General features: G+C 43.1%; 1 protein-coding gene across 2 annotated transcripts in view; it reads left to right on the forward strand.

Moving 5' to 3' along the window:
• The first annotated feature begins 1562 nt into the window (after positions 1–1562).
• Positions 1563–24432, forward strand: part of mnat1 (MNAT1 component of CDK activating kinase) — a 31373-nt gene continuing 8503 nt past the window's right edge. The window contains exons 1-7 of one of the 2 annotated variants that reach the window (XM_070920566.1): positions 1563–1719; positions 7769–7921; positions 8311–8384; positions 9227–9330; positions 9847–9987; positions 11104–11235; positions 20342–20463. In XM_070920566.1, coding sequence (XP_070776667.1) covers positions 1631–1719; positions 7769–7921; positions 8311–8384; positions 9227–9330; positions 9847–9987; positions 11104–11235; positions 20342–20463 — 815 coding nt within the window. In that variant the 5' untranslated portion in view covers positions 1563–1630. The remainder of the gene's footprint in view (positions 1720–7768; positions 7922–8310; positions 8385–9226; positions 9331–9846; positions 9988–11103; positions 11236–20341; positions 20464–24432) is intronic. The other variant, XM_070920567.1, reaches the window with a different exon arrangement.

The following is a 24432-nucleotide window of genomic DNA, read 5'->3' on the forward strand; positions in this document are numbered from 1 at the left end:
GACACGAATGTTTGGTTTCCAGCTGTCAGTCATATAACCTACAGTATATTCCCGTAGCTCACCTGTGCAAGGGGAGTGCTTTTGGGATCGTGGGAAAGGCTATCCTTGTTGTCTGTATTGTCAGGAGCTGACTTGGCTTTATGTGGAAACATAAAAGCATTTTTATTCCTTTGTCGAGGAATGGAAATCCAAGGGGAAAATAGTCATTGTCACTCATTGTCTCAATCTAAAATGATTTTGACTATTTCAAATGGACTCACAAATCATTAAATAAAAGTTGAGACTGAGACTGAATTTGTTGGATATACTCCACTACAAAAGGAATTTTAAAATGATGAGCCCTGCACAGAACTCCAGCTTATGTTTCCAAATCCATTTTCAGTTTTGATTATTATTACATTGTCAAATCCCAGCTCTGTTAGATCCAGCCCCTAAAAAGCAAAACAATTAAAAACTTTCAGTACAGATACATTATAGTTCAAGGTCCTGATTGTGATTGAGATAGGAGTGAATATTGCCAATCTCTCTGTCACAAGCCACTCACACATTGTCAAGTCACAACAAACAGAAAATGATCCCAATTAGCAATGTCAGATCAAAGCCATATACATAATGTGACGATAATGATAGAGAAACCAACATCTCCAGATGAATGCAAATTCAGACCATTTCCTCAGTGACATGAAGTACTGTGTGGGCTGCCTGATATTTCTGTAGAGCTCTAAGCTTTATTTTCACTTTTCACGTTTATTTGACCCCCAGAGTCAACCTGTCTGTCTTCCATCAATCTAATTTGAAATAACAAGATTTTAATATCTTCAAAGCATCATATTTATTCTATCAAAACCTAACTTGAAAACTGAGGAATTTGTAATTTTTGTCTTAATGATGTAAGACAAAATTGTAAATAATAATTGTCAGTCTAATGTGGCACTGGAGTCTAACTATATGGACCACCTTTTTGTCTTATCAATTACTGACATTTACATCGTCAATAAATCAATATGACATATAGGCTAGACCTGGGCTTTCAGTAATTGTGATAGAATATATGTTTTCAGAGCTACAGCCTTTAAAAACATGTTCTATCTTCATCATACATTGTTAATTTAAGATAATATGCTAAATCACATGATATATATTCATCATCCTTGGTGGATCATTTCCCCAAACAGCTACACATTCAACCAGGAACTACATGATTTCAGAAGCCCCAGGGAACAACATCTGGGGAGGGTTTTTGGTTTTAATTATGTTTAAGTTCAGGCTTACATTACATCATGGAATATATATGGGGGTAATCTGTATGGTGCTGCACAGAGGAGACAGTGGAAACCTATAATCAAAAGAGCCATTTTATACATTCTCTCTAAATACAACCTTTGTGTGAATAAGTGAAAACAAACCACTCAGCTTTTTTACCTCAGACCCCCTGGAATCCCTCAGGGACCCCTGGGTGTGCCACCACTGCTGTAGAGGTGATCATTAAATGGGAACTACTCTTATTAGTGGCGTTTCCTGTCGGACCGCATTCGGTGTAACACAGCGGTTCGCCGCTTGAAAGTGACAGGAGAGCTGCTAGTTGTTGACATTTTTCTCAAGTTTTGTGCCTAGTGTTGCGCAGACAGAAATGGACGACCAGGGGTGTCCGAGATGCAAAACAACCAAATACAGGAATCCGTCGCTGAAGCTGATGGTGAACGTCTGCGGCCACACGCTGTGAGTATTTACACCTCACAGCTAAAGAAAAGCAGAGTGAAGCAAATATCCCCCAAGCACGACGGTGTTTTTACTTCAAACTGTGCAAAAAGACACATACCAACACAAGAAACCCATAAATTAGGCGGTTAAGACTTATTTTAACCTATTTCCAGCTGTGTTAAGCTTCACATCTTGTCTTTAATTTTAATGGCTGGACGTTAACTGACAAAAGACGTTGGAAACATTTTTTTAAGTTTCACGAGGTTTTAGTTAAAAGCTAACGGTTTGCTGTGCTCTCTGATGTTGTGACAAATATAAAGGAGTATAAAATAATTTGATCTGCTGTCAGTTATAGACCCCACATTCTCAGTGTTATGTAATACTGATACTCTTAACAATGACTGAAGACTAAAGACACAGTTTATAGGTGGGTTTATGCTCTGTCACATCAGTGATGGTGCTGCATGACAACTGTCAGTGCTAGACATTGTTAATAAACATGGCGGACAGTTAGCGCATAATAACACTACATAGGTCGTTGTTTGCACCTGACGAGCGATTGATGGCAAGCAGTATACATTTTGTGGGTATGACGTTTTAACCACATAATGAGAACAAAATTATTCAGAGGTTTAAAAGGGCCAGTTTACTGGAACAAATGCAATCTAATCTGCGTTAGGACTGCAGTGCATAATAACAGTATGACTAATATATGTGCTAATTCATGTTCTCGCTAAGACTGGATATATACCCTGACCTGACCCAAGCCATTACAAATGCAACCTTAATATAACTGTTTCCAACTTCATACCTAAACTCAACCATCTCAAGGCTGATCCCTAAACATAACCAGTTTTACTCACTTACCAAACCTCTGTGGTAGGTCTGGTTTGGTGGGTTAGTTACAGCAGGTAAGTCCTGGTGGGATTCTCAATTTTGTATAAAACTACCAAAAATGCCCATTACATGTTACCAGAGCCTAAATTATACTTAAAAAAGTGGAATCAATTTTGACTGACTTGATTGCTTAATAAACTAATTGCTCTAGCACTAATCCTATTTATTATTACACTACAGTTTTATTTATCATCATCTTCATGTCAGTCCTCAATAAAACGTGTTTGATGCGCCTTTTCCAATCTTTAACCTTGTCATCTGTTTATAAACCTGGTCATTTAAATGAAGGGGACGTGCTCTCCATGAACATCATACAGTGACGGCGGTAGCCTGATGAGAGCGTCTTTTTTTCCCGACCCTGTCTGTTTATTGACCGCACCATCAGGAAGTGGCCGTGCTTTGTCATCAGGTCAGCGAGCTCATAACTCACTGCCTCTGTCTGGATGCAGGGCTACACACAGAAAATTAAAATGATTCTGCAATGAAGCAATTTGGAGAGATGTCCTAGCCCAGGTCACCTTGGAGTTGTTCGTCAGAGCCGGTGCGACGGTGAATTAATGCATCACTTGGAAACTGCTGTACTCTCAAACTGTATTAGTATTTTCATCACTGATGTCATTTGGCTTTTTGTTTGCAGCTAGACCTCCCCAACAGTTGATAGATACGGCGGCCTGTACTCTAGTGTGAGCGACGTGTTTCAATTTCACAGTAACTGATTTCACATTTGGTGTAATCAACAGATCTATGCAGAAAAAATGAATAAGTAAGAGAAATGAGAAAAACATGAAATTGGAAAGGGAAATGTGTACATGCACATACAGTACATCTAAGTTTACTTAAATCCACAAACTAACATAGAAACAATTATAAAGATGCATCATCCCATATGCCGAACTGCAAAGTGAGTTATTTATGTAGCAAATCTGTCTTTTTAGATTGATAGCATATTTTATTACTATTTCTTAAGTAAATTATGACATTTCAACCTTTAATTGTATGGGATGTGAATGCCAGTCATCCCATCTATTTACAGTACTTGTTTTAGGGCTGAAGCAATTAGTCGAATAGTTGATTGATTGACAGAAAATTAATTTGTAATATCTTTTGATAATAACATGAATTGGATCCAGCCCAAATGTGAGAATTTGCTTTTCCAGTTTTACTATCAATTAAAAATAGAGATGTTTTTAGTCATTTTGGGCTGGGTTGGACAGAACAAGCTATTTGAAGATGTCACCTCAGGCTCTGCAAAACTGCGATGGGTATTTTTTCTCTATTTTGTGAATATGGACTAAATGATTAAATGATTGCTACACGGCAACCAAAGCATCCTAAAAGCCCAAGCCCTCGTTGCTCTACACTGTCATTCATTTAAATAACTTGTAGCCTCTCTTTACCTTGGCCCGGTTGAGTGGGTCATTCCAGTCTGCGATGCAATGCAGTATTGAGCTTCTCCACCTCTAGCATGCATCTAAATTTAAACCCTACCACAGCACATTTTGTATCCCTGTCATCGGGGACATTTGAAGTGTGTTATTTATTACCTTTGCACAATGACACCTTTGGCATTTGACACTGGGCACAGGCAGGCACAAACGACAGTAGCTTCGGCATACGGTAGGGATTAGAGGGGTCCACACTCTGTAGTGAGCTTTACAGGATAGACACACCTCATTAAGTAGAAGCCAGTTTCCTGCACCTGGTAGTTGTATGTTCTAGGTTGACATACAGGAGTCAAGTGGGAAAAGTTTTTCCTGTTTTTCTGTCTAGTGTTCCAGTGCTCCATAGAAACTGTGAAATTTGCTAAATACACATGTTAGTTTCCCGTGAAAGTCTTGGAAGCAGGAGGAAACAGCTAGCCTGGCTTTGTCCAAAGGTTAAAAAAATCTCCCTATAGTCTCCCTTCAGTTGCGAGTGTAGTGTATTAATTAGTGAGCTTTAGAGGTGCTCGTAGGCAGATTTTTTTACCTTTTGACAGAGCCAGGCTAGCTGTTTTCTCCTGTCTCCAGTCTTTATGCTAAGCTAAGCTAACCGCCTCCTGACTGTGATTTTATATTTAACAGACAGACGCCAGAATGGTATCGATCTTGTCTTCTAAGTCTTGGCAAGAATGCTGATGTTTTTCACAAAATGTTTAGCTATTTATTAAAGAGAGAAGTCATGGGGCATTACTGTAAAATCCCACAGCCCTACCTCAGGGTTTGCTTCTGTTCCACTAGCTTGGTTCTCAACATACAGTATTTCTCAGCAGTATTTTCCCATAGTTTTATTGTGAGGGATATTGAAATTATTATTTTAAAAACTTTTAGATTGAAATGTACTGTGTGAAAAATACTTTTGGAACCTGTGTCTCTGCCCACTTTGTTTCTCTACAAAGTACACCAAATCTAAGCTTTATTTTTTTAAGATCACACAAGCCGATGCTAGCGTCCTGTGTAAGCAATCATACTTCTCAGCCTCAGCATTTTTTGACCGTGCCGCTGCAGGTATTGTAGGTCACAGGGCAGGACAGAGCGTCATAGCAGGTTTAATTTTGACACAAAGCCAGCTGTGCTCTGACTGGACTCAGTCGTTGCTCTGTGGAAATCATGAGCTTTGTGGCAGAAACAAGTGAATCCAGCTCCTGTCTGTTCATAGTGCTGTTTTGTTTTTGCTCTTTCTTGTATAAGGAGGAGGCAAAGATGCAAGCAATGTCACCAAGGGGCAATGGGGGGTGGCGTGGTGGGGAGGCCTCTTTGCTGAGCCAGGACCCTGTTTACCCTCCTCTTACCACCCCCTTTTTTGACCTGCTGACAGCTGCAGATGGGAAAGATAGGAGCCTGGAGCTCTGAGAAGGACAGGTGAGAGAGGGAGGAGTCAGGAGTACTCAGTCAGCGACAACAGCCCTGGGACACAGAGATGGCAAGCTGCTAGAGATCTGTCGGCTCACTTAAATGTCTGTTCAGTATGCCAAGCAATATAGAGTAGCCTTGGCAAGAGATCTCCCTCTTTGATTACAAATTGCAACAGGCACACAATCTGAAATCTGTCACTTAGAGAAGGCACATTTCAGAAGAAAGATGGCAAATTGACTCTAAAAGTCTCCTCCCTCCCTCTTAGACCTTCATCTCTTTGCTCTAGAGTTACACAGGATTTCCCCTTTGGAGAGTTCTGTTGTGTGGTCCATTTATGGGGCAGGGGGCAAGCTACACCCCACTCCTCGCCCCGTCTTGATGAATGGGCTCTTTGTGGGCCTGTGGAAACAAGCGGAATCCCTCCATCTACCTCCATATGGCCAGGCCTATACATCCCCTGTAGCCTGGGGCCACAGTGAACATCTGCCTCTTCCAGGGTGCACTTGAGCAGGGGCTCCTCATGCTCTGAAGCACCAACTGGACAACGCAGATGTTTCTGTCTGTCGTTCAGCTTTCATTTTTGTTTTGTGGCTTCATCTAAGCCAAGCTAAACTGACATGCTTGTAAGATAGTCCCCTGCAAAGCTTCATCAAAGTTATATCTGTTTGTTGTATGGCTGTGAAAGCTTGGTGTCATACTTGGCAGGTTTGGCTTGTTTGACCCATATCTGAGACACTAGGCGTAAACAGCCAAACTCCATGGCTCTGCAGTTTCTCCTTTAACTGTTTTTTTTTTTGTTTTGAGTCCTGCTGATGAAGCTAAATGTCTTGCATGATGACTCCGTCGTGATTGTTCTAATTGGCCCCATCCCCGGAGAGCCTTTGATTAGGCACCAGTGTCTCAAGCCTCAAGTCTTTGACTTCGGAAAGAAATGACTCAAGCATACTATCAATGACGTATGGCAAAAAATCTGGCTTTTTCCCATCAACTTTGCTGTATTTTATTATGAAAACTGTCAGGGCTCAAAAGCAGATAGTGACATTTGGAAACCAGATGTTGTCTATTTTTGTGAAGGTGGTCAAAGGCAGGAAGGTGAATTTCTGTGGAAATAAAGCTCTGCAGAGACTTAATTAAGAGAGTGTACTGTGCAAACGTTTATCCAGGCCCTCCACCCCATCAGGGGAGGTTTAGGAACATTCCCATTGTCTTCAGTGTCCACTCCACACTTGAGTGTGACTGATGGGTAAATGCCTACCTGCATAAAGGTGTGATTGATGGCTAAGCTCAGGGTTATGCCCTCAGGTAGGTCTGACGGTTGCCATGGAGTAATGTCATGATGGAGCATAAAGTAAACCTTCCTGTTTGATCCCGGGCTTTACCTCAAATTCCCCAACATTATCTGAGAGTATTTTTTCCTTTTGTTCAGGATTGGTCACTGATGGAGAGGCGTGCTCTTCACTGAAAGAATTGTGATTCATGGGCGCTTATATGAGAAACCAAAGGCCACCTGAAAAACTCATCATGACTGTGTTGTACTGCTACATATTTTGTCTTGGAAAGTAATCATATCCATTAAATGGATTTACAGTAGATACTTTGATCAATTACTGCCTAGATTTCCAAAGTCTTTAAAAATGTGGCTTAAACTTCTCCATAATACAACCTCCTTTCATTTAGGTGCCGTGTCAGGAATAATAATGAAATGATCTGGCAGAAGAGTGAGAAAGGTTGGACTTGCATGTGGACTTTTTTAATGTTAAAGTCGAATTTTCAGATAAATGAAAGTCTTAAACACAAATGACATTTCATCTGAAAATAATTACATTTACCAAAGAAGTAAGGAATACACAAAACACTGCGATTGTCCATCTGTATTTATTTGCTTTTCCCAAATTACACAAGATTTGGCCCTTTCTCATAATGATAGACTACACTCTGAATTACTGAGCTAGATTTTATCATATTATGCAACGTGGCAGAACGACTGAGGTCTGTTGAAATAACAATAAAGCAAATGTTTTTCCAGTGCAGACAGACACTCCACTGATGGGGTGTCAGACTAATTTCCTCTTGTCTGAGCGTTGGAGGCAGCCTAATCGACATTCCAATCATAATTCCAGCCATCTTTGAGCACTTAAAGGAAATATTCAAGTGCCCCATTATCACCCACTGCGCCTGATGATAACTTACAGAAATAGAAAAAACACAAATTTGCTTTACTTTGAGGAAAATTGTATTTCAGCAGCCACATAAGCCCACACATGCTCTGTCACCTCTGGAATCATCCAACTCAGCTTGATGGTATTTTATGTTTTGTTGTATGCGCTCCCCCCCAGATGCGAGAACTGTGTGGAGATGCTGTTTGTGCGCGGCTCGGGTAACTGCGTGCAGTGCGACACACCCCTGAGGAAGAGCAACTTCCGTGTGCAGCTCTTCGAAGACCCTACCGTAGATAAGGAGGTGGAGATTCGCAAGAAGGTGCTGAAGATGTGAGTGAGGGGGACTGGGAGGGTGAGGGGTGCGGCTCTGCGTGTTTATGTGTCATCTCATGCCTCCTCCCACTTCTTAAGCCACCTTTGTCTTTCTCATTACACTGTTTGTTTTGTAGACAATGAGTCTCCCCGGGGGGGGGGGGCGCTCAAATGGGAAGGCTCTTTCTCTGCCAGGTTTTAACTTCTCAGCCCCTCCCTGCCTTCTCTCTCTCCCTCTCATCTGTCCTTTAATAGCCCCTTAATTGACATCTAATGTGTGTCTATTAGGCAGTATGCAGACATGGTATTATAAAATGGTTGATTTAATGGAGGCTATTAATGTCTGTGCATATTTGCTTTCATCAGGTTTTACTATTTGTATCATCAGTTCTGTTCTTCCTCTACAGATACAACAAGAGAGATGTTGACTTCTCCAGCCTGAGAGAATATAACGACTACCTGGAGCAAGTGGAGGACATAGGTAGGACCACCAACTAGGATGGCTTCATGTTGAAACGGAAGGGCAAGGGGGATGCTTACTAGCGTAATGATTTCTCCTTGACTCTGGCTGCTCACAGGGATGTTTTACAGGCATTAGCCATTCAGGGGCATGGATGAGGGAATAGCTCTGCCAATGCTAAGTTGACTGGTAACCATGCACTTTTAGCATGGATGTATTAAGAGAGCTGGATATAGTGTGGCTTCACTGCTACTTTGTTCCAGTGGCCAACTGTGCTGCTGCAACAAACAAATCCCCTATGACCTAAAAAGTCAGTGAAAATCTACATTATCTTGCTTAAGTTGAGAGAAATATTGAATTAACAGATGTAAGGCTGCACTATTCCATCTAATGCAATGTCAATAATAGTATTGTGAGTTTGAACATTGCCTGTCTTCACACCATGACATTGATGATGGACCCACAAAAGGGTCTCTTGGGTTGAAGAGGTTAGGGGCCACGGTGTACACTGTCAGAACGAGGTTGTGTGATGCGTTGTCCTGGCACAGAAGTGTGTATAGTTGTTCCAAACAGCCACACTTGAAGGCGGGGTGAAATGCTGGCCGTCATAGAGAGGGGGGAGGGGCGTGATATTGTTTAGGAATAGTGATAATGTCGCACATTTTCAGACAGTCTCTCCTGGAAGACATTCATAGTGTTGCACTCTGTGTTTCACATGAAAAGTGACGACCAAGCACGGCATGAAGTGGGCGTGAATGTTGGATAGTTGCGTCAGAAAGGTGTGGGAGGATTCGACCATCTGACAAGTACCTCTGATGGAGTAAACTAGCCCCTTAATGCTGGTTTATGTCTCTTCCATGTAGTGTATAACCTGACAAACAACCTTGATGTGGAGAACACCAAGCTGAGGATGGAGCAGTACCAGAGGGAGAACAGAGATATCATCCAGAGAAATAAAGCTAAGCTTGTACGTACAAAGTGTTATTTTCCCGCACATTCATAATACCTTCATTAATAATGAAGTTGGTGCCAAGATAAACAGTGGAGGAAACGTTTCCCGTCCCCTGAGAAGTCAAGTGTAGGGTCAAATACAATATGGCATCTCTAGGGCTGGTAGGGATTTAGCTTTGTGGTCAAAGATCAGAATCAGAATCAACTTTATTGGCCAAGTATGTGTACACATTCAAGGAATTTGACTCTGTTTTGTTTTTGTTACTCTCAATGTACTTAAGACATACAGCTAAAAACAAGAACAACAAAGCAGAACAAAAATAGGTACAATAAACAGAACTATTATATAGATACAAGCAGGTGAAAACATATATACAGCATGCTTAGATTTATATTTGACAATGATATGTGATGAAAAAAAAACTGTCTTTAAACTATGAAATATATAACTTATCATTTGTGGGTACAGTGGGTGTTTTAGTGTTAAGATGTGACATGACTTTTTGCAACATCTCTCTCCTGCTCTCATCAGACCCGAGAGCAGGAGGACCTGGAGGAGCTGCTGTTGCTGGAGCAGCAGGGCAATGAGCAGCGGAGACTGGAGGTGCTGCAGGAGGAGCAGAGGCAGCTACAGGCCAAGAGGAAGAACAAGCAGGCTCTGCTGGATGAACTGGTAAGATACATACATGTTACATGTACATAAGTCCACAGTCTAGTCTAAAAAGCAGTCACATTTTGACAGATGTTCCATGTCTGACACTCATGCACATAAACACACACACACACACCCTCAGCCTGAGGGTTCATGGCTGTGAGATCATTAAGAGCTTATTACCAGTCATTGTGTTGAGGGCTGCATTGTTCTCATTCTGTGATTCCAAAGCCTCTTGGCTCCATTGTGTTGAGCTGCAGGCTTTGGAAGTGATTGTTCCTGCAGAGCAGGCTGCTGAAGGACCATCGCAGATAGCAGGCTAAGCTGTGTGTTTGTTTGTTTAAGGCACAGGGCCTGTTGACTGTAGGCAGATGAGATCAGCTCCCACCCACCCTAAGGGAACAGTCCTGAGCTCTGACATCTGTACGTCCCTGTGGCCAAAGGGATGTAATGTATGTGTTGGTGCACAGCTCACTGCTGTACACCAACACATACATTTAGATTCCTTGCTGCTGTTTGCTGAAGCAGTGGCTCACTAATCAATACAATTTCGCATAAGTGAAAGTGGTGTATTTTTGCAGTCAGACCAGGACGTATTAGTGTTGGAAGCCATTAAATCGCTTTTGGTTTATTGTTAAATGCTAAGACACCTCTAGTCTGTCCTACCATTGCTGTCCACCCCATCAAAAATGTCCTACCTCTTCAGTGCAAACGTGTCCAAGCTTGTGTTCTTAGACCTCTGTGCTTGGCAACACTCCACTGGAGAAATTGAAACGTCCGACCTTGCATTTAATGGAGGTGAAGGCGGCGCAGTGCACTTGAAGCAGCGTCCCCTGCAGTGCCACAGTTTTGTTAATATGGCTTGCATCAATAATGTGGCAGCTAGCCTGAAAGCACCCTATGCTGATGGTTATCCAGTTAGACAGAGATGTCTGGGGAGAGGCGGGGGGTGACTGCTTATGTTCTCATCTCTTCTCAACATACAACAGTTATAAACGGAAAAGGCCTCAACATGTACAGGTGTCAGCAGTTATTCCTGAGCAGAAACGTTCCTGACGAAGCATTTTGTTGCATGTATCACACCCACCAAACTTATAATGTCATTATAACATCATAAAATCCCATTTGTTTCTCCAGGAGAAGTCTCAACTTCCTGCCACCATATTGCTTGCCCAACACAAGGTCCGTGCTGCCCAGCTGGAGACCCAGATAGAGCAGCAGAAACAGGTTGTCAAACCGACCAATCTATTTTCAACTGGAATCCATATGGTGAGTGCAGCACTTATTAGCTCTTTAACCCCAGTTCATACTTGCCTCACACGAGCCTGAAGCTTGTGGGTGTGTAATTTATATACTCAGTTATTTTCTTCCTTTGCCACTACTAGCACACATCGAAGCAGTGCATTTGGTGACAAGTGATGCGCTACAAGCACAATTTTTCTTATTCAATTCCCAGTAGCTCATTAAAGATTTATCATTGAGAACTGGGAAGTTGTTGTTGTTTTAAGTACTTTATGTTGTTGAGTGTAGACAGCTGTGCTTCTGTTTCCTAAGGGAATCAAAACAACCGTCATTGGTGTTCGCCAGGTTGTTGACCCTATGCGTCAGAGGACATTTCAGTGAAGTTGAACCTTTCTCAACTTCCCAAGGTTGCTCCGCTGGGCACCTTTTTATGTCTTGAGTTGCAATGGGCAATGGACTGCTTGTTTTTTAGTGGGCATTCTGACTGAAAACAAACCTGCCTTCAAAACATGCAAGGGGCTGCGCGAATGGGAGCGTGTCGTTCCAGGTACTGGTGAGACAATGAATTACCATCCAAGAAGTCCAGTTTGAAGGCTTATCAGATGCCAAAACACTGCACAGAGGTTTATAGTATTATGAGGAAGGCTTTTACAACTCTGGAAAGTTACCATGACAGCAATAATTTTATTTTTCGCTGCAGCAATCGTGAGGTAAACCGTAAAAATACAGAGTTCACGTTGTCAAAAGTAGGGCTAGGTTTGACTATTTTTGCAAGATGACTTTATAATTATTTTGCCGGATCTCTCTGCATTGGCACCCCCACTGAATCAAGAGAGCGGCCCCACTCAAATGAAAGAGGGGGCTACATTTCTTCACGCAGGGGTAATGTCAGTCTGAACACAACCGTAGCATGCATTAGTCAGAGTGGGCATTGCTGCTTCAAGTGAAAGCTGGGTGAGCACAGTGACACAGGAGAGCTTGAAGAAGCTATATGTACCATGAATAACAAATGGTCTCTATATTTACAATAAGCCCATGCAGATTAAGGTCACGTGGTTGTATACCTCTATCCACTGTGGGTAAGGTGGGTCTGAACAGTTTAGTCTTAGTGTGATTTTAGTTCAGAGCTAATTTAAACTTCATGTGGAGTGGTTGTTGACAATAGAGTGGTGATAACAATTCAGACCATCAAAGGGAGGATGTTCCTCCATGTCTGGTGCTTCTTCAGTGTGGGAACAGGCCCTCACCCCTTCAGTCATGTCATCACATTCCTCTGGGCAAACGGTGGGACCCACAGAGAGAGCATGTGGGCTCATGGCTCTGGCCGCTTTGAGCTTTTTGTGCTCACCGTGTCTGCAGAGACCTTCCATTTGGCTGTCGTTCAGGTTTTCAGTAGTTTATTTTCATTTTACTGAGATGAGATAGGCTGTGTCATCACCCCCACCCCCTCCCCAGCAACCCTCATGAGGCATGGTTGTCTTCCCACAGTTCAGTGGTGCGTGGGAGAGATATCTGCTTAGTACTCACCTAGGCTCAAGGTGGAGCTAGGATTTGACATATCCTTCCCATTTTAATGTGTTTTCCACTGACATAGCTTTTTGAAACGTCTTGGTTAAATTATCTGTAATACTGATAATCGGAGACTTTATAAAAACATTAATTTACTCATTAAACCCCAAAGAGACAACTGGCTCGTCCATCACCAGTGGAAAAGCATTGAATTGATCCAAATGGAGGATGTGGTACTCTGACTCTCACCCCCTTGATATACAGCATGAAGTTAAACTTGCTGATGGAGAGAGAAACAGCATGATTATGTTGCTCTTGGCTTCTTATGTGGCTGTTTTTCCTCGCTTTTTTTCTTCCCATTTCTCTTCATCCTCCCGTCCCTGAGCTCCTGTTGGTGGAGCAGAGCTCTCACCATGCATCTGCTGTGTTGGACTGAGAGACTTGAGTCAGGGGAACGTGTGGGTTTGGATTTCCCTTCACCTCAGAGTCCATAAGAATGACTTCTGTTTGACTTGGTTTGGTTTCAGCACGGAGCGGTGGATTCCTGCAGATTGCTGGAATTCATTTATCTGCTAGGTTGTGGTCCCTTGTTCCAAGCAGGGTTTCAGTTTTTCTTCAGCAGAAATTAGGGGAGGCAAATGTAAAAACACATTTCTAAAGCTGGGCCACATTTCCACTATATGCCTTTATTCACATTAAAGCTGATTTATGTTCCTCTGCTCAGTGACAGGAATATCAATTATTACTGAAATGTTTAGTCATTAATTGAATAGTCATTTGACAGAAAATGAATAAACCATTTTGTCATTTATCAAGCAAATGTGCCAAACATTTACTGTTTCCAGCTTCTCAAATGTGTTTTTTTTATCATTATAAACAGATTATCTTTGGGTTTTTGACTGTTGGTCAGACAAAACAAGCAATTTGATAATGTCACTAATGTGTTTGGGAAATTGTGATGGACAGTTTTCACTAAACAAATAATAGTTTTATTAAACAAATAATCTAAACATTAATGGCGAATCAAAATAACCGTTGGGAGAAGCCCAAGTATCAATACTTTCTTGTGAAGCACAAAGGAGAAACGGATAGATTGTGACAGTGATGAATGGTCAGGGGGCTGGTTCATGACCCCTTGTTTTTTCATCTGGATGTTTTTGGTGATGTGCAAGTTCACCCGTCACGGAAGCAGAAATTCATGGTGCCCCAAACAGCCCCCATCCACCCCCACCCATTCCCACCACCACCTGCCCCACCAGTACTTCGGCCAGCTGCTTCAACCCGGGCCAAGGTGAGCCGTCACTGGTGGAATGACATATCTGCCCGTCCGATCCATGGAGCGTGAGGATGCCAATTCTTCCTCAGCTTCCCAATGACACCAGTCTTTATTTAAAGCGTGATCTAATGTTGCATTAAGTTGTGTCATGTTGTTTACTGGGAACATGCAAGGGGACATCTCTGCTATTCTGGCACTACTCCCTGCCTGGGTGATTTTCCAAGAGTCGGTGAAGGGGACTCCAACCCTGATCCTGATTATTCTGGTTGCGTGTTAACATGTAGTCGACTGGATGCTTGAGGAAATTAGCCAATCCTGAGGGAAAGTAGTCTCGGTCCAGGTGTGATGTGAGGTGGGATGGGCCTGGTCTTGCCTCAGGAATGGTCTGAAATCACTCACTAATCCCTCACTTTGTAGGCATTCTATTGAACCAAGACACACGTACCCGTGTGCGGGTGCACACACACACACACACACACACATACACACACATAAATGCACACTCCCCTTACTCAGTCTGAGTAAACATTCTTTGAAGAATAAAGTGTCTTTTTAAAATAGACGTCCACTGATATCAAAGAGACTCTGCGTGTGGGAGGGAGGCGTCTATTCACTGTTTAAACAGGTTGCTTGTTGTTGTCTGACACAGAAGAACAGCCCCAGTGCCAAGCAAGTCTTGATGACAAGAGTCATCAGGCTTGGCACCTGCTCAGAGCAAAACAAGGACATGAGGGTTATTAGCATATAAATTACATTTGGTTTAAGCATTGCTTGAGTGATTGTATTTTTTTAGTTTTTGATAGTATTTAAGCATGTTGGCTTTGTTTGTTTGTGTAAAGTTATTGTGTTTTCTAGAGTGTATGCGTGAGGTTGGGGATTGTCCTCAGCTGCTACAGTGTCCCATTCCTGAAAGCAGTTGACCGATGGGGAATCTCTCCACCTTGGAGCAGCTTTCAGCGCCATCTTAAATGAAAGGTCCAAGGTTCCAGCACTGCTGGGGCCCAATCCGCTCCTCACAGGCGGCAGAGCAGCTGACATACCTGACGAGGTCGGCATGGGCACCTAATGAAAGCAGGAGGCAGACACACATAAACAAAGTGCAACTCGCACACACAAATGTGGGTGGAAAGTTTATCCCTAAACATAGATGTGTAGCTGGCTGAAATAACCCCGGGTTCTCTCTGGCTTTATTCCATTCTACACTTAGCCAGTGGAATTTGACTACCATAGAAAACACAAACACAAGTACACACACTCATGCTCATGCTGTGAGTTTGTTTGCTCAGGCCTGATTTACTTGGTTAAGTTGTCCTTTACCCTGACCTCTGCTTGGTAGACGTACTCGTCAGCTCAGGCGAAACTCTGCTTTACTTTACTGGCAGACTGGTTTAACCTGTTTTACCTGGAAGGTTGTTGCTACGTACTCCCCCAACCCCCGCTCACTCTTTCACTACCTTCAGTGCTACTTTCATTTCCCTTATTCACACTCTTGGCACAAATAATAACAGACAGATATTTGTGTTGCCGTTCATATAAAGGTGTTGTTTATACATTTTGACACATAAAGCATGCACAAACCAGTGATAGTGGGTTTTATGTGGCAGAGGGCACAACCCCTTGCCCTTTAGTCTTTTCCTTTTTATTGGCTTGCTGGCATGTAGGTTGATAGCTGCAGGGGCTCGGAGAGAGGGGGTCAGCCCAGGGGGTAAAGAGAACCGTCAGCCCTGATTGGCACCAGCACATGTGGGCATTCACACCTCTGCCCCTGCCCCTGGCTTGGCCTTGTTTAGGTTGGCCTCAGCAACCCTTGCCACGGGCAGGCCGGCCTAGCCCAGCCCGGCAGAAAAAGGAGTTGTCAGCTTTAGGGGCTTTGCGCTGGGGCAGCTGCCACTGGTCAGGCAGTTATATTTAAACTTGTAAGGCGAGGGGAGGCACTGTGTGGGCAGCAGCTTTTACACTTGCTACTTGCTGCTCAATGGGCCAGTGGGTAGCCCAAAGCTCTTTATCCATACAGAAGCACTGGCAGTGCCAGGGCAGAAGGTGGAAGTGAGGGCTGAGGATGGGATGGCACTAGACTGGCCCCTAACTAGGCTTATGAATTTCATCCCCTATATAATGCTGACCACTGTTTCCTTTTTCATTGTTCTCATTATCACTTTGTGCATTAGTGACGTGGGGCTCACTGCCTCTGGAGCTAGCTGTGGCTCCCCAAACCCTCGGGAACCAGGCGAGTGTGTGTGGTTTTGTATGTGTGTCTGTGGATGTGGTGGGTAGGTGCTGATGGAGAGGTTAGTCTCTGAGCGACCTTGATGTGTCCTGCTGAGCTGCAAAGTCAGGGCAGATGGGGGGCTTGGAGAGTGCTGATGATCGTGCAGTGTGTGTGTGTGTGTGTGTGTGTGTGTGTGTGTGTGTGTGGCACGTGTTCCTGGTGGCACTCTTAGTGGTGACCCATGATTTGAGCTGTTGACCAATGAGCTTTTGATCAAGATTGGCATTGTGAACATTGGATAAGACCTCCTCCTTGACTCAGTTGTACTTTCTATCTTTAACAAAATTTTAAAGTACAAATGGCAAAAGCATAGAAGTAGTAGTAATAATAATAAACTTTATTCATAAAGCACTTTTCAAAACAAAGTTACAAAGTGCTTTAGAAGTAACAAGTGTAGAACTAATGCTTCAAAACATTGGGGAGCATTGGCAGGTAATAAAACAAATGTGATCTAAAAACATCTACAAAAGTGAGATTTAAAAATCAGGCTTGTTTCTAAATGTAGGAGGAATCCCATCCATCTCTTGTTTTCAATGTAAAATTTAGTACAGTCAGGGCTATGCCTCAGGGGCAAACCTTAAAAGTAATGTGACTTTTATGAGACTCCTGTCCCGTAAAAGTCACACGAATGTCTGCCATATCACTCTGTCAGATGGGCCAACACTGTTGCTTTCCCAGATGGACAGCAGAGTTAAAAAAGAGTAACGGGACGGCACATCACGAGCCAAATTCACCCCCTCCCTAGAGGCGAGGAGCGCTTAACAGTTTTGCTTAACAAGCCAGCACACCTGTCCCCTCCACCAACACAAGGACAGGCACCAGTGATGGCTTTACTTGACCTTTTAAAATGGTTCCACTCCTAGAAATTGAAGCTGGCATTACTAGCTCACTATACTCAGGTCACTGGACCTGAGGTAGATGTAGGACTACTCCCTCTGGCGCGATGGTGATTTCCTCAAATCATCCTCCCCTGCGGTTTTATTAAGATTGATGGCCCCCAGAGTTTCATTTTAGTGTCACAGGGGTATTATACGAGTCTTTAATACCAGTTATACACAAACTTGAAAGCGTCATGAGGGCACACATAATGTTGTGTAGGCAGTAAGATGGGCCTCTGTGATGTTAAAAGCAGATGTTTGTGTTGGCTCTTTCAGTGGTGTTGTTCCAATGGCCCCTGGTCCCTTAGCCATTTCTGCTCTGCTGAGCCTGGCTGGGGGTCTCCTCCCTCTCTCCTTCTGTTCCTTTCTTTCACCGGACCATTTGGAAAACAACATTCATATGCTGTAATTCACACAAGCTTTTAATAGGACGTGATGAGTCCATGATTGAAAGTTACAGCAGTATTATTAGGTGGAGTGGAGGACAGAGCAGGTCTTAGAGGACACTGCTCTGCGTCCATAAGTAATAAATAAGTATATTCGGAAGAACAAAGCCTGTTCTTGTGTATGCATGTCTTATGCTGTGTTTGTTCGTGATGATGTGTCTCTGCCAGTTTTCAAGGTGCCCTTGCAAAGGAATGCAACAGAAATGTCTGTAGACTGGGGGTTGGCTCTCTTCTGTCTGTCGCTTAAAAATCTGATTTACTGCCCTTTAGCTCTCTGCAACTCCCAATTTGCCGCTCTCTTTCTCTACCACTCCACTGCTGTAGATTTTTCTGCTACTCCCTGCACCCCTTCGTCCCAGTGCGTCTCTTTGATTGGCGCAGTAGGGGAGTTAAACAGTGCTGAAAGTCTGAAAGAAGATGGATGGAGAGAGTGAAGGAGTGTGAAAGTGAGGGAGAGTGACTGGGTGTGGGTTTGTTGGTCTGGGTTTCATTAGCCTGTGGTGGGGCTCCACTGTGTTGGATGAATGGATGGGACAGGATAGGGGATCACTGGCACCTTGGGGTTAAAGGTTGAGTGAAAACCATAGAGAAGCATGTGTGCAGTCTTTTTTCCAAGAATCTAAATCTAATAATGTTAAATGGTGTTTAAAAACTGGGCATGCAGATATGGGGAAAAATGGGATAAAATACCATCTGTTCTTGGGTCCATTATTCGATTGGGTATTGTGTTTTTTTTCATTATTATTTTGTTTACAGTAAGTGACCAAACATAGATGAATGTCAAATGTTGGTATCCCTTACAGTCAAGGAGTAAGAGTTGATGTGACGGATGTGATTTGATTTATTATATAAAATAAATCAATCATGGAAAAGAAATAATGCTTGTTATTTCAGCAACAGTAGTTTCATAACGATAAGGTAATGCTGCCAAAAGACATGTTGTGTTTTGAGTAGATGTTCAGCTCTCACCATTTCTTAGCTCGAAAAAACCCTCTCTCTTGCTGTTAATATACTGCCACTGTCGCTATCCCTGCTGCTCCCCCCACCTGCCTGTATAAACCACAGCTGAATGCAACAGGTCCAGACTCGTTCTGTTAAGGTAGTTGAAATTCATTCTTGGAAATAGGATTGGGTCATATAGATAAAATCAGTATCACAGTATATGTAATTTTATTTTATTGCAATATTTGTATATATCATGATATAGTACAAACATGGTAAATGGTAGGTAAATCTGTATAAATGATGTGACAAAATCTCTAATAATAGACAAATGCATATAACAGCATATATTGTCATACATCAACCCTATTGGGAAGGAGATCCCACACTTAAGTATAAGTTGTTGAGGCACGTTGAAGAAAAGTGTTGAAAAGTCAATCATAAAATAAATCCTGGAATGCATTAAACACCACATATTGATGATATATAACATGATAAGAGATTAGTATAAGTTTTCTTTAGGTGTGTGTGTTTGGTTATTTTTTTGTCTGTCCTAATATCCCACACTCTGGCCTAGTTTAGACAATTACCACCATGTTGTGTTTGGCGAAGAAACTCTGCATCCATTGCTGTCTCAGTGTGCATCACTTGGTGCTTTTGTAACTTCCAGCTCAGCTTTGGTTGCTTTATTTCCCCGTGGGTGCACTCGCAAGGGCCAAAGCATGTGTGAGGGCGGGCAGTCTGAGGCCGCGGGGCACATGTTACTCGTTTAGTTTGGTTTTCATCAGCTCCCCTCTGTGTTCTGTTGTTTATACTCCCCCACTACTCTGTTCTTTGCTTTCTCTCTTATCTTTTTATCTTTCCTTTGTCTCTGAGTTCCTTTCCTACTCTCTAATAGTCAGTGTTTGTTTAGACATCATCTTTTTTAATTCCAGGTTTGTTTCATGACTGGCTCATCTTCTGAGTCTCATTACTTTAATGCTGGAGAAAACATAGCGGTCTAACGCTGTGTGGAAATTCCCCTTTGATGGCAGAGCCCCAAATCGAACAATTCTACAGTGTCCTTAAGAAGTATCATGTTTCTCATTCGATCACCATGGTCAAGAGCAGTAGGAACTGAGTAGCCAGACTGAAATCTCAACTTTGAGTAATTATGGATCAAAGGGGGGTTTTATAAAACAGACAGTTTTCAGTGCTTGACACTTCAGCTCTTATGACTGTAGGAGACCCAGCAGTGTAACATTTGTAAGTGGAACAATCCAGAGGTTTTACCTAATTTCAGTGACATCCAGATTCACCCAGGTTGGATCGACATTGTTTTTGGTGAATCTTTGGAAATCTGTTGGTGGTTTCTTTAAAATAGCAGATAGCCTTTTTCGATCCAAAGTACACTTGCTTTCTGTTATCAGGAATTACATTTCCTCCTCAACTCCACCACAGTTCTCTTATGTATGATGTTAATTTTGTTTCTCCTTGATCAGATTTCCATCAGAAATAGTTGTTGAGTTGCCAACAGTGCGTTGACCACTAAAAACATGCTCAGTCATTGTACCAGTTAGGTTTCTCCACCAAAGCAGCAATGCCTAGGGAAAGAGAAAATGTTGTCTATTTCCAAACCAGTTGGTCAAGAACTGGTTGTTAATTCTGCAGTTTGATTGACATTAAGCCTTTTCCAAATTGTTTTTTCCGTTTGTGTCATCCTGATTGTGCCATAGCTGTAGTTTCCATTGTTGCACTCCATACTACTCTGAGACAATGAAGATTATTGTCCTGTGTTCAATGTTGTCTCTCTGTTCTTTTTCTTTTTTTTCAGCGTCAGACGGTGTCTCTCCAGGCTGTGCCCAAGATAGAGGAAGTTCTGTACCACTACAAGCCCCTTGCAGTTGAAACCTACGGACCCCCTGTGCCTGAACTGGAGCAGCTGGGCAGACTTGGGTACAAACTTATTTGCAGACATATCTGCCGTAGCCAGGGACGGGAGGCATTTTCAGTTCCTTCAAGCCGTACACTATGAGTTTTAATTTCACCTTGAGATGAGCACAGTTGAATGATCAAGAACTGGTCCATCATTTCCTTATAACTTCTTTATAAGTTTCCTGGAAAGAACTATGTAATTTGGTGCCAATTAGGCTCCAGGAAAAATAGAGACAAAGTTCTGAGGCTGTTGAGATTAATTAGTTGTGTCAAATTTCTAAGTAGCTGTTGATTTCCAGTGAAATCTCCTTGAAATAACTGCTCAATTTAAACCCAAAGTATTATTGAGTAAAATTCAGCTGACCCACAGTGCACAGACTTATAATAGCAGTTAATTGGAATCAATTCATTAAAAATATACCAACTGAATGCCGTCTCAATTGTCCTTAAAATCTGTACCAAATTAAAAAGTTCTTTCCATGGACCTTCCTATCAATTTAGTTATTTTCTAGGAAATTATAGGAAACTATGGGGTGGGTAAAATAAAGTGTGAGTGATTAAACTTAAATCATTGAGTTTTGTAATTCTCCACATAGCTACTGTAGTGTATTGTAAAGGTTTTGGTGAAGGGTTAGAGAGCTGCTAGAACGTCGGTCTGCTTAGGAAGCCTGGCTCGTCTCACTTGACTCTCCTCTGATTAACTGGGAGAGTAAAAGCAAATGAGGAAGGCTGGGAGAAAGAGAGAGAGAGGGAAGGAGAGTGGGAGTAACAGCCATCACCCTGCCACAAGCCGCCACAGTGCCTCTGCAGGAGCGTCCATTAACACACACAGGAAGTGCTTTTCCCGACGGCCCCTTTGGGCCAATCAATCCACGACGCCATTGGTCCAGTCCTCACCGAATGTAAGCGATCCATCAGACAGCCCAGCGCCCAGCCATCTGCACTGCAACTGGCTGGCACTAAAGCCTGCCCACACACTGAGAGCGGCCGGCTTTTATTGGGTGACAAGAGCAAAACAGGGTCATATTCTTTTTGGGCGAGCTCATTGACTTTCAGCACTGCTTTGCCCTGACAATAACCTTTATTTGGCTGAGATGTGTGGATTTGAACATAATGTCAGCATGTTTAGGAAAAGGATTTTCAAGTTTATTCTTCTTTATTATTCAGATAAAAGTTGCTATTGACTTTTGTTGCACAATCACATTTACCTAATTACCTGGAAAATCACCTACTTAAGGTGAAATGTTTTCCTTAAAGGATTGCAGGAGAGTTTAAGCAGAATAACTGGTACTTATTTACATTATGTATTCAGTGAAGTGCTGAGGTCCTACTTCTTTTGGCCTGGCTGATCAATATGCAGATGAAACACATCTCACAATTTTTGCCGCATGCTGGAGCTCAGAGGAGGGAGGAAGAGGAGGGGCGGTGTCAGCAGTTCAGGGGTCCAGGAGGACCAATGCTGGAGAGGAAGGGCTCTGCCACAGAGATAAATGAGGTTCAGTTCAGTGAGGAACACCAGTCCCACTGGTGCAGGCCGCAGGCAACGACACAGACAGGTCCGTTCAGACAAACCACAACTCCCAAGATGCAATGTGCTGTTAAGTAAAAGCAAGGAATAGTGCTGACACTTCTGCGCAGTTGGCAGTTTGTGATTCAGCTAAGTTTGAGGTTTTGTGCATGCAAGCTCAGATAAACATAGACGATCAAGCTTGCACATCCACATGCATACAGACGGTGTCCCTTAAACCTGCTAAACATTTTGTGTCATACACGCTCACACTCACCCCCATTATTGCAGTCCCAGCATTTTTGGCCACAGTTGAACTTGTGTGATGTGGTAAAAATTCACTAGTGTGTGTGCAGAGGAGAGAGAAGGCAGACAGCGTTGAGAGCGTGAAAAGTGAGTCCCCTGTGTAGAGCATTGGACTACAGCTCCAGTCCTATGACCTGTGAAGGGAATATGCTTGAACGTGTGAGGAGATATGGATGTGCCTGAATGTGGATGAGGTGGATGAGGTGAAAGAGGCTGTGAGGGGGCAGGTACTTATTTTAAAACACGGCTGTTTGTTTTGGTTAAGGCCCACTTTGACAGCAGCACCACTGGTGATTTGTCTTGGACACAGCCATCAAGTGAGACTGGAGAATCAAGCTCTCACACCCCCTCCCTGGTGGCCCTGGGGCCTCTGGGGCTGCTCTCTTGCACAGGATGTCCAGTCAACACAGGACTGACCGGAGCCGTGCTTTTTATTTCAACTCACTCGTTTCTTCTGTGCCGCTCTCCTTCTCCCTCTGTCTCAGTGTCTGTGTCTTTTTCGCCTTGTCCCTTTGCCCCCCAAAAAACCGCAGGAGTGCTGCACAGCTGCCAGGAAAAAGAAGGGCCACGCCTCTTTCACTGTCTCTCCCTCTCTGTCAGCTGTACCTGAATAAATATGGGCTGAGCTGAGCTCTTATATTAAAGACAGCTGCCTCAATACTGGAGCAGAGTAAAGGCTGCATGTTCAGGCATCAGGGGCCTCTGAAAGTGCCCATTCAGCTTCCACCTCAAAGCCTACCCCCCTTCATACACGCATACATAACCAAATGCTCCTCCCCTGATGTGCATAGGTGCGTATGATTTGCCACAAAGGATAGGACCCTGACTGTGTGAGGTTTCTATAATGGCAGTATAGTGCTGTCCGTCTCATTGACTGGCACATACCCAGAGCCATGCGTGAGCCGTAAGAATTATGAGGAGACTATGAGTGTAACATACAGCCTGTACTCCAAATGTCCTGCCATGGCTCCTTGCTTTTATGTTGAACAGTAAAAGCCTTTAATAAACAAAATCAAAGCAGAAGTAAATACTGCTTTGGAGACACAAACAGAAACATATGATGTTTACATTGACATTGCCGTGATATGAATCCCAGCACACACAGACCCAAGCAGTAGCTGTTTTAACTCCCGGCTCCTCACGCCGCGCCTGCTGATGGACATAACCTGAATGGAAGCACTTGCATACATCAAAATACATAGCACCACTGAAGCCGTGCCTGCATTATAATTAAAACAGGTCTGTGTTTAGGTACATGAGCTCATGTAGACACGCTGATGACCTGAAAGTAAAATGTATGTTCTTCTTTTGTTTTTGTTTGTGTGTGTGTAGATGAGCATCTGGGTCTGAGTTTGTTCTCTACTAGAATACTTACAAAGTTCTGACTATGTAGGCGATGAAAGACTGACTGGGATCTTGGACAAGGACAAATCATATGGGGGGAAAAATCGGGGAAAGAGAAATTGGCTGCCGAGCGTTGAAAAATTCGACTCAAACCTCAAGTGCTGACAATGAAAGCTAGCCAGAACAGTTGTTTGTGTTGGCACAGGTCGCCCTGAAATTAGCCCATCTCTCTCTGACAGAGGTTGCTCAATGCGCTTCGCCAAATGCCAGTGTGTATAATATTATGAAGTTTTGCCTCCTCCCCCACTCCGCATTGCTTTCTATAATTGGTGGAAAAAGTGAGGTTTTCTGTTGGGAGCGCTTGTCAAGCATCCGTCTCTTGTCGGTGGGGTGAAGGGGAGCAGCTGAATGAGCAGAGTGTTTAGTCTGGAGCTCCTCTCCTGGGGATGCACTTCTCTGCACAAGGAAGTAGCCCTCAGAGCACTTTCTCTCACCAAAACAGACAACTAGTGACTAGCAGAGGGGTTAAATAGCAGTGGTTAGTTTTTTTGTGACTTTCATTCATAAACACAAAGGACAACCAATCGTTTTCATCCCCTGGAAACTGCCCCCAAGTATTAATTTAGAGTGACTCTTTTTATGGTCATATGTACATACTCATGGACACACAGAAGTAATACATGAATCACTTGTGCACACACTCAGACTAGCTATGTTTAACGTGTACTTAAAGGACGCCTGCTCACTGTTCTGGTTGGGAGCCAGGGGTTAATGGGTCTCTGAGTGATGCTCTCCTCCTGCCTGTGTTCTTTAGCTTTCCAAGCATCCCTTGG

This window comes from Enoplosus armatus, chromosome 15 (assembly GCF_043641665.1).
Source record: "Enoplosus armatus isolate fEnoArm2 chromosome 15, fEnoArm2.hap1, whole genome shotgun sequence".
Taxonomy (NCBI): domain Eukaryota; kingdom Metazoa; phylum Chordata; class Actinopteri; order Centrarchiformes; family Enoplosidae; genus Enoplosus; species Enoplosus armatus.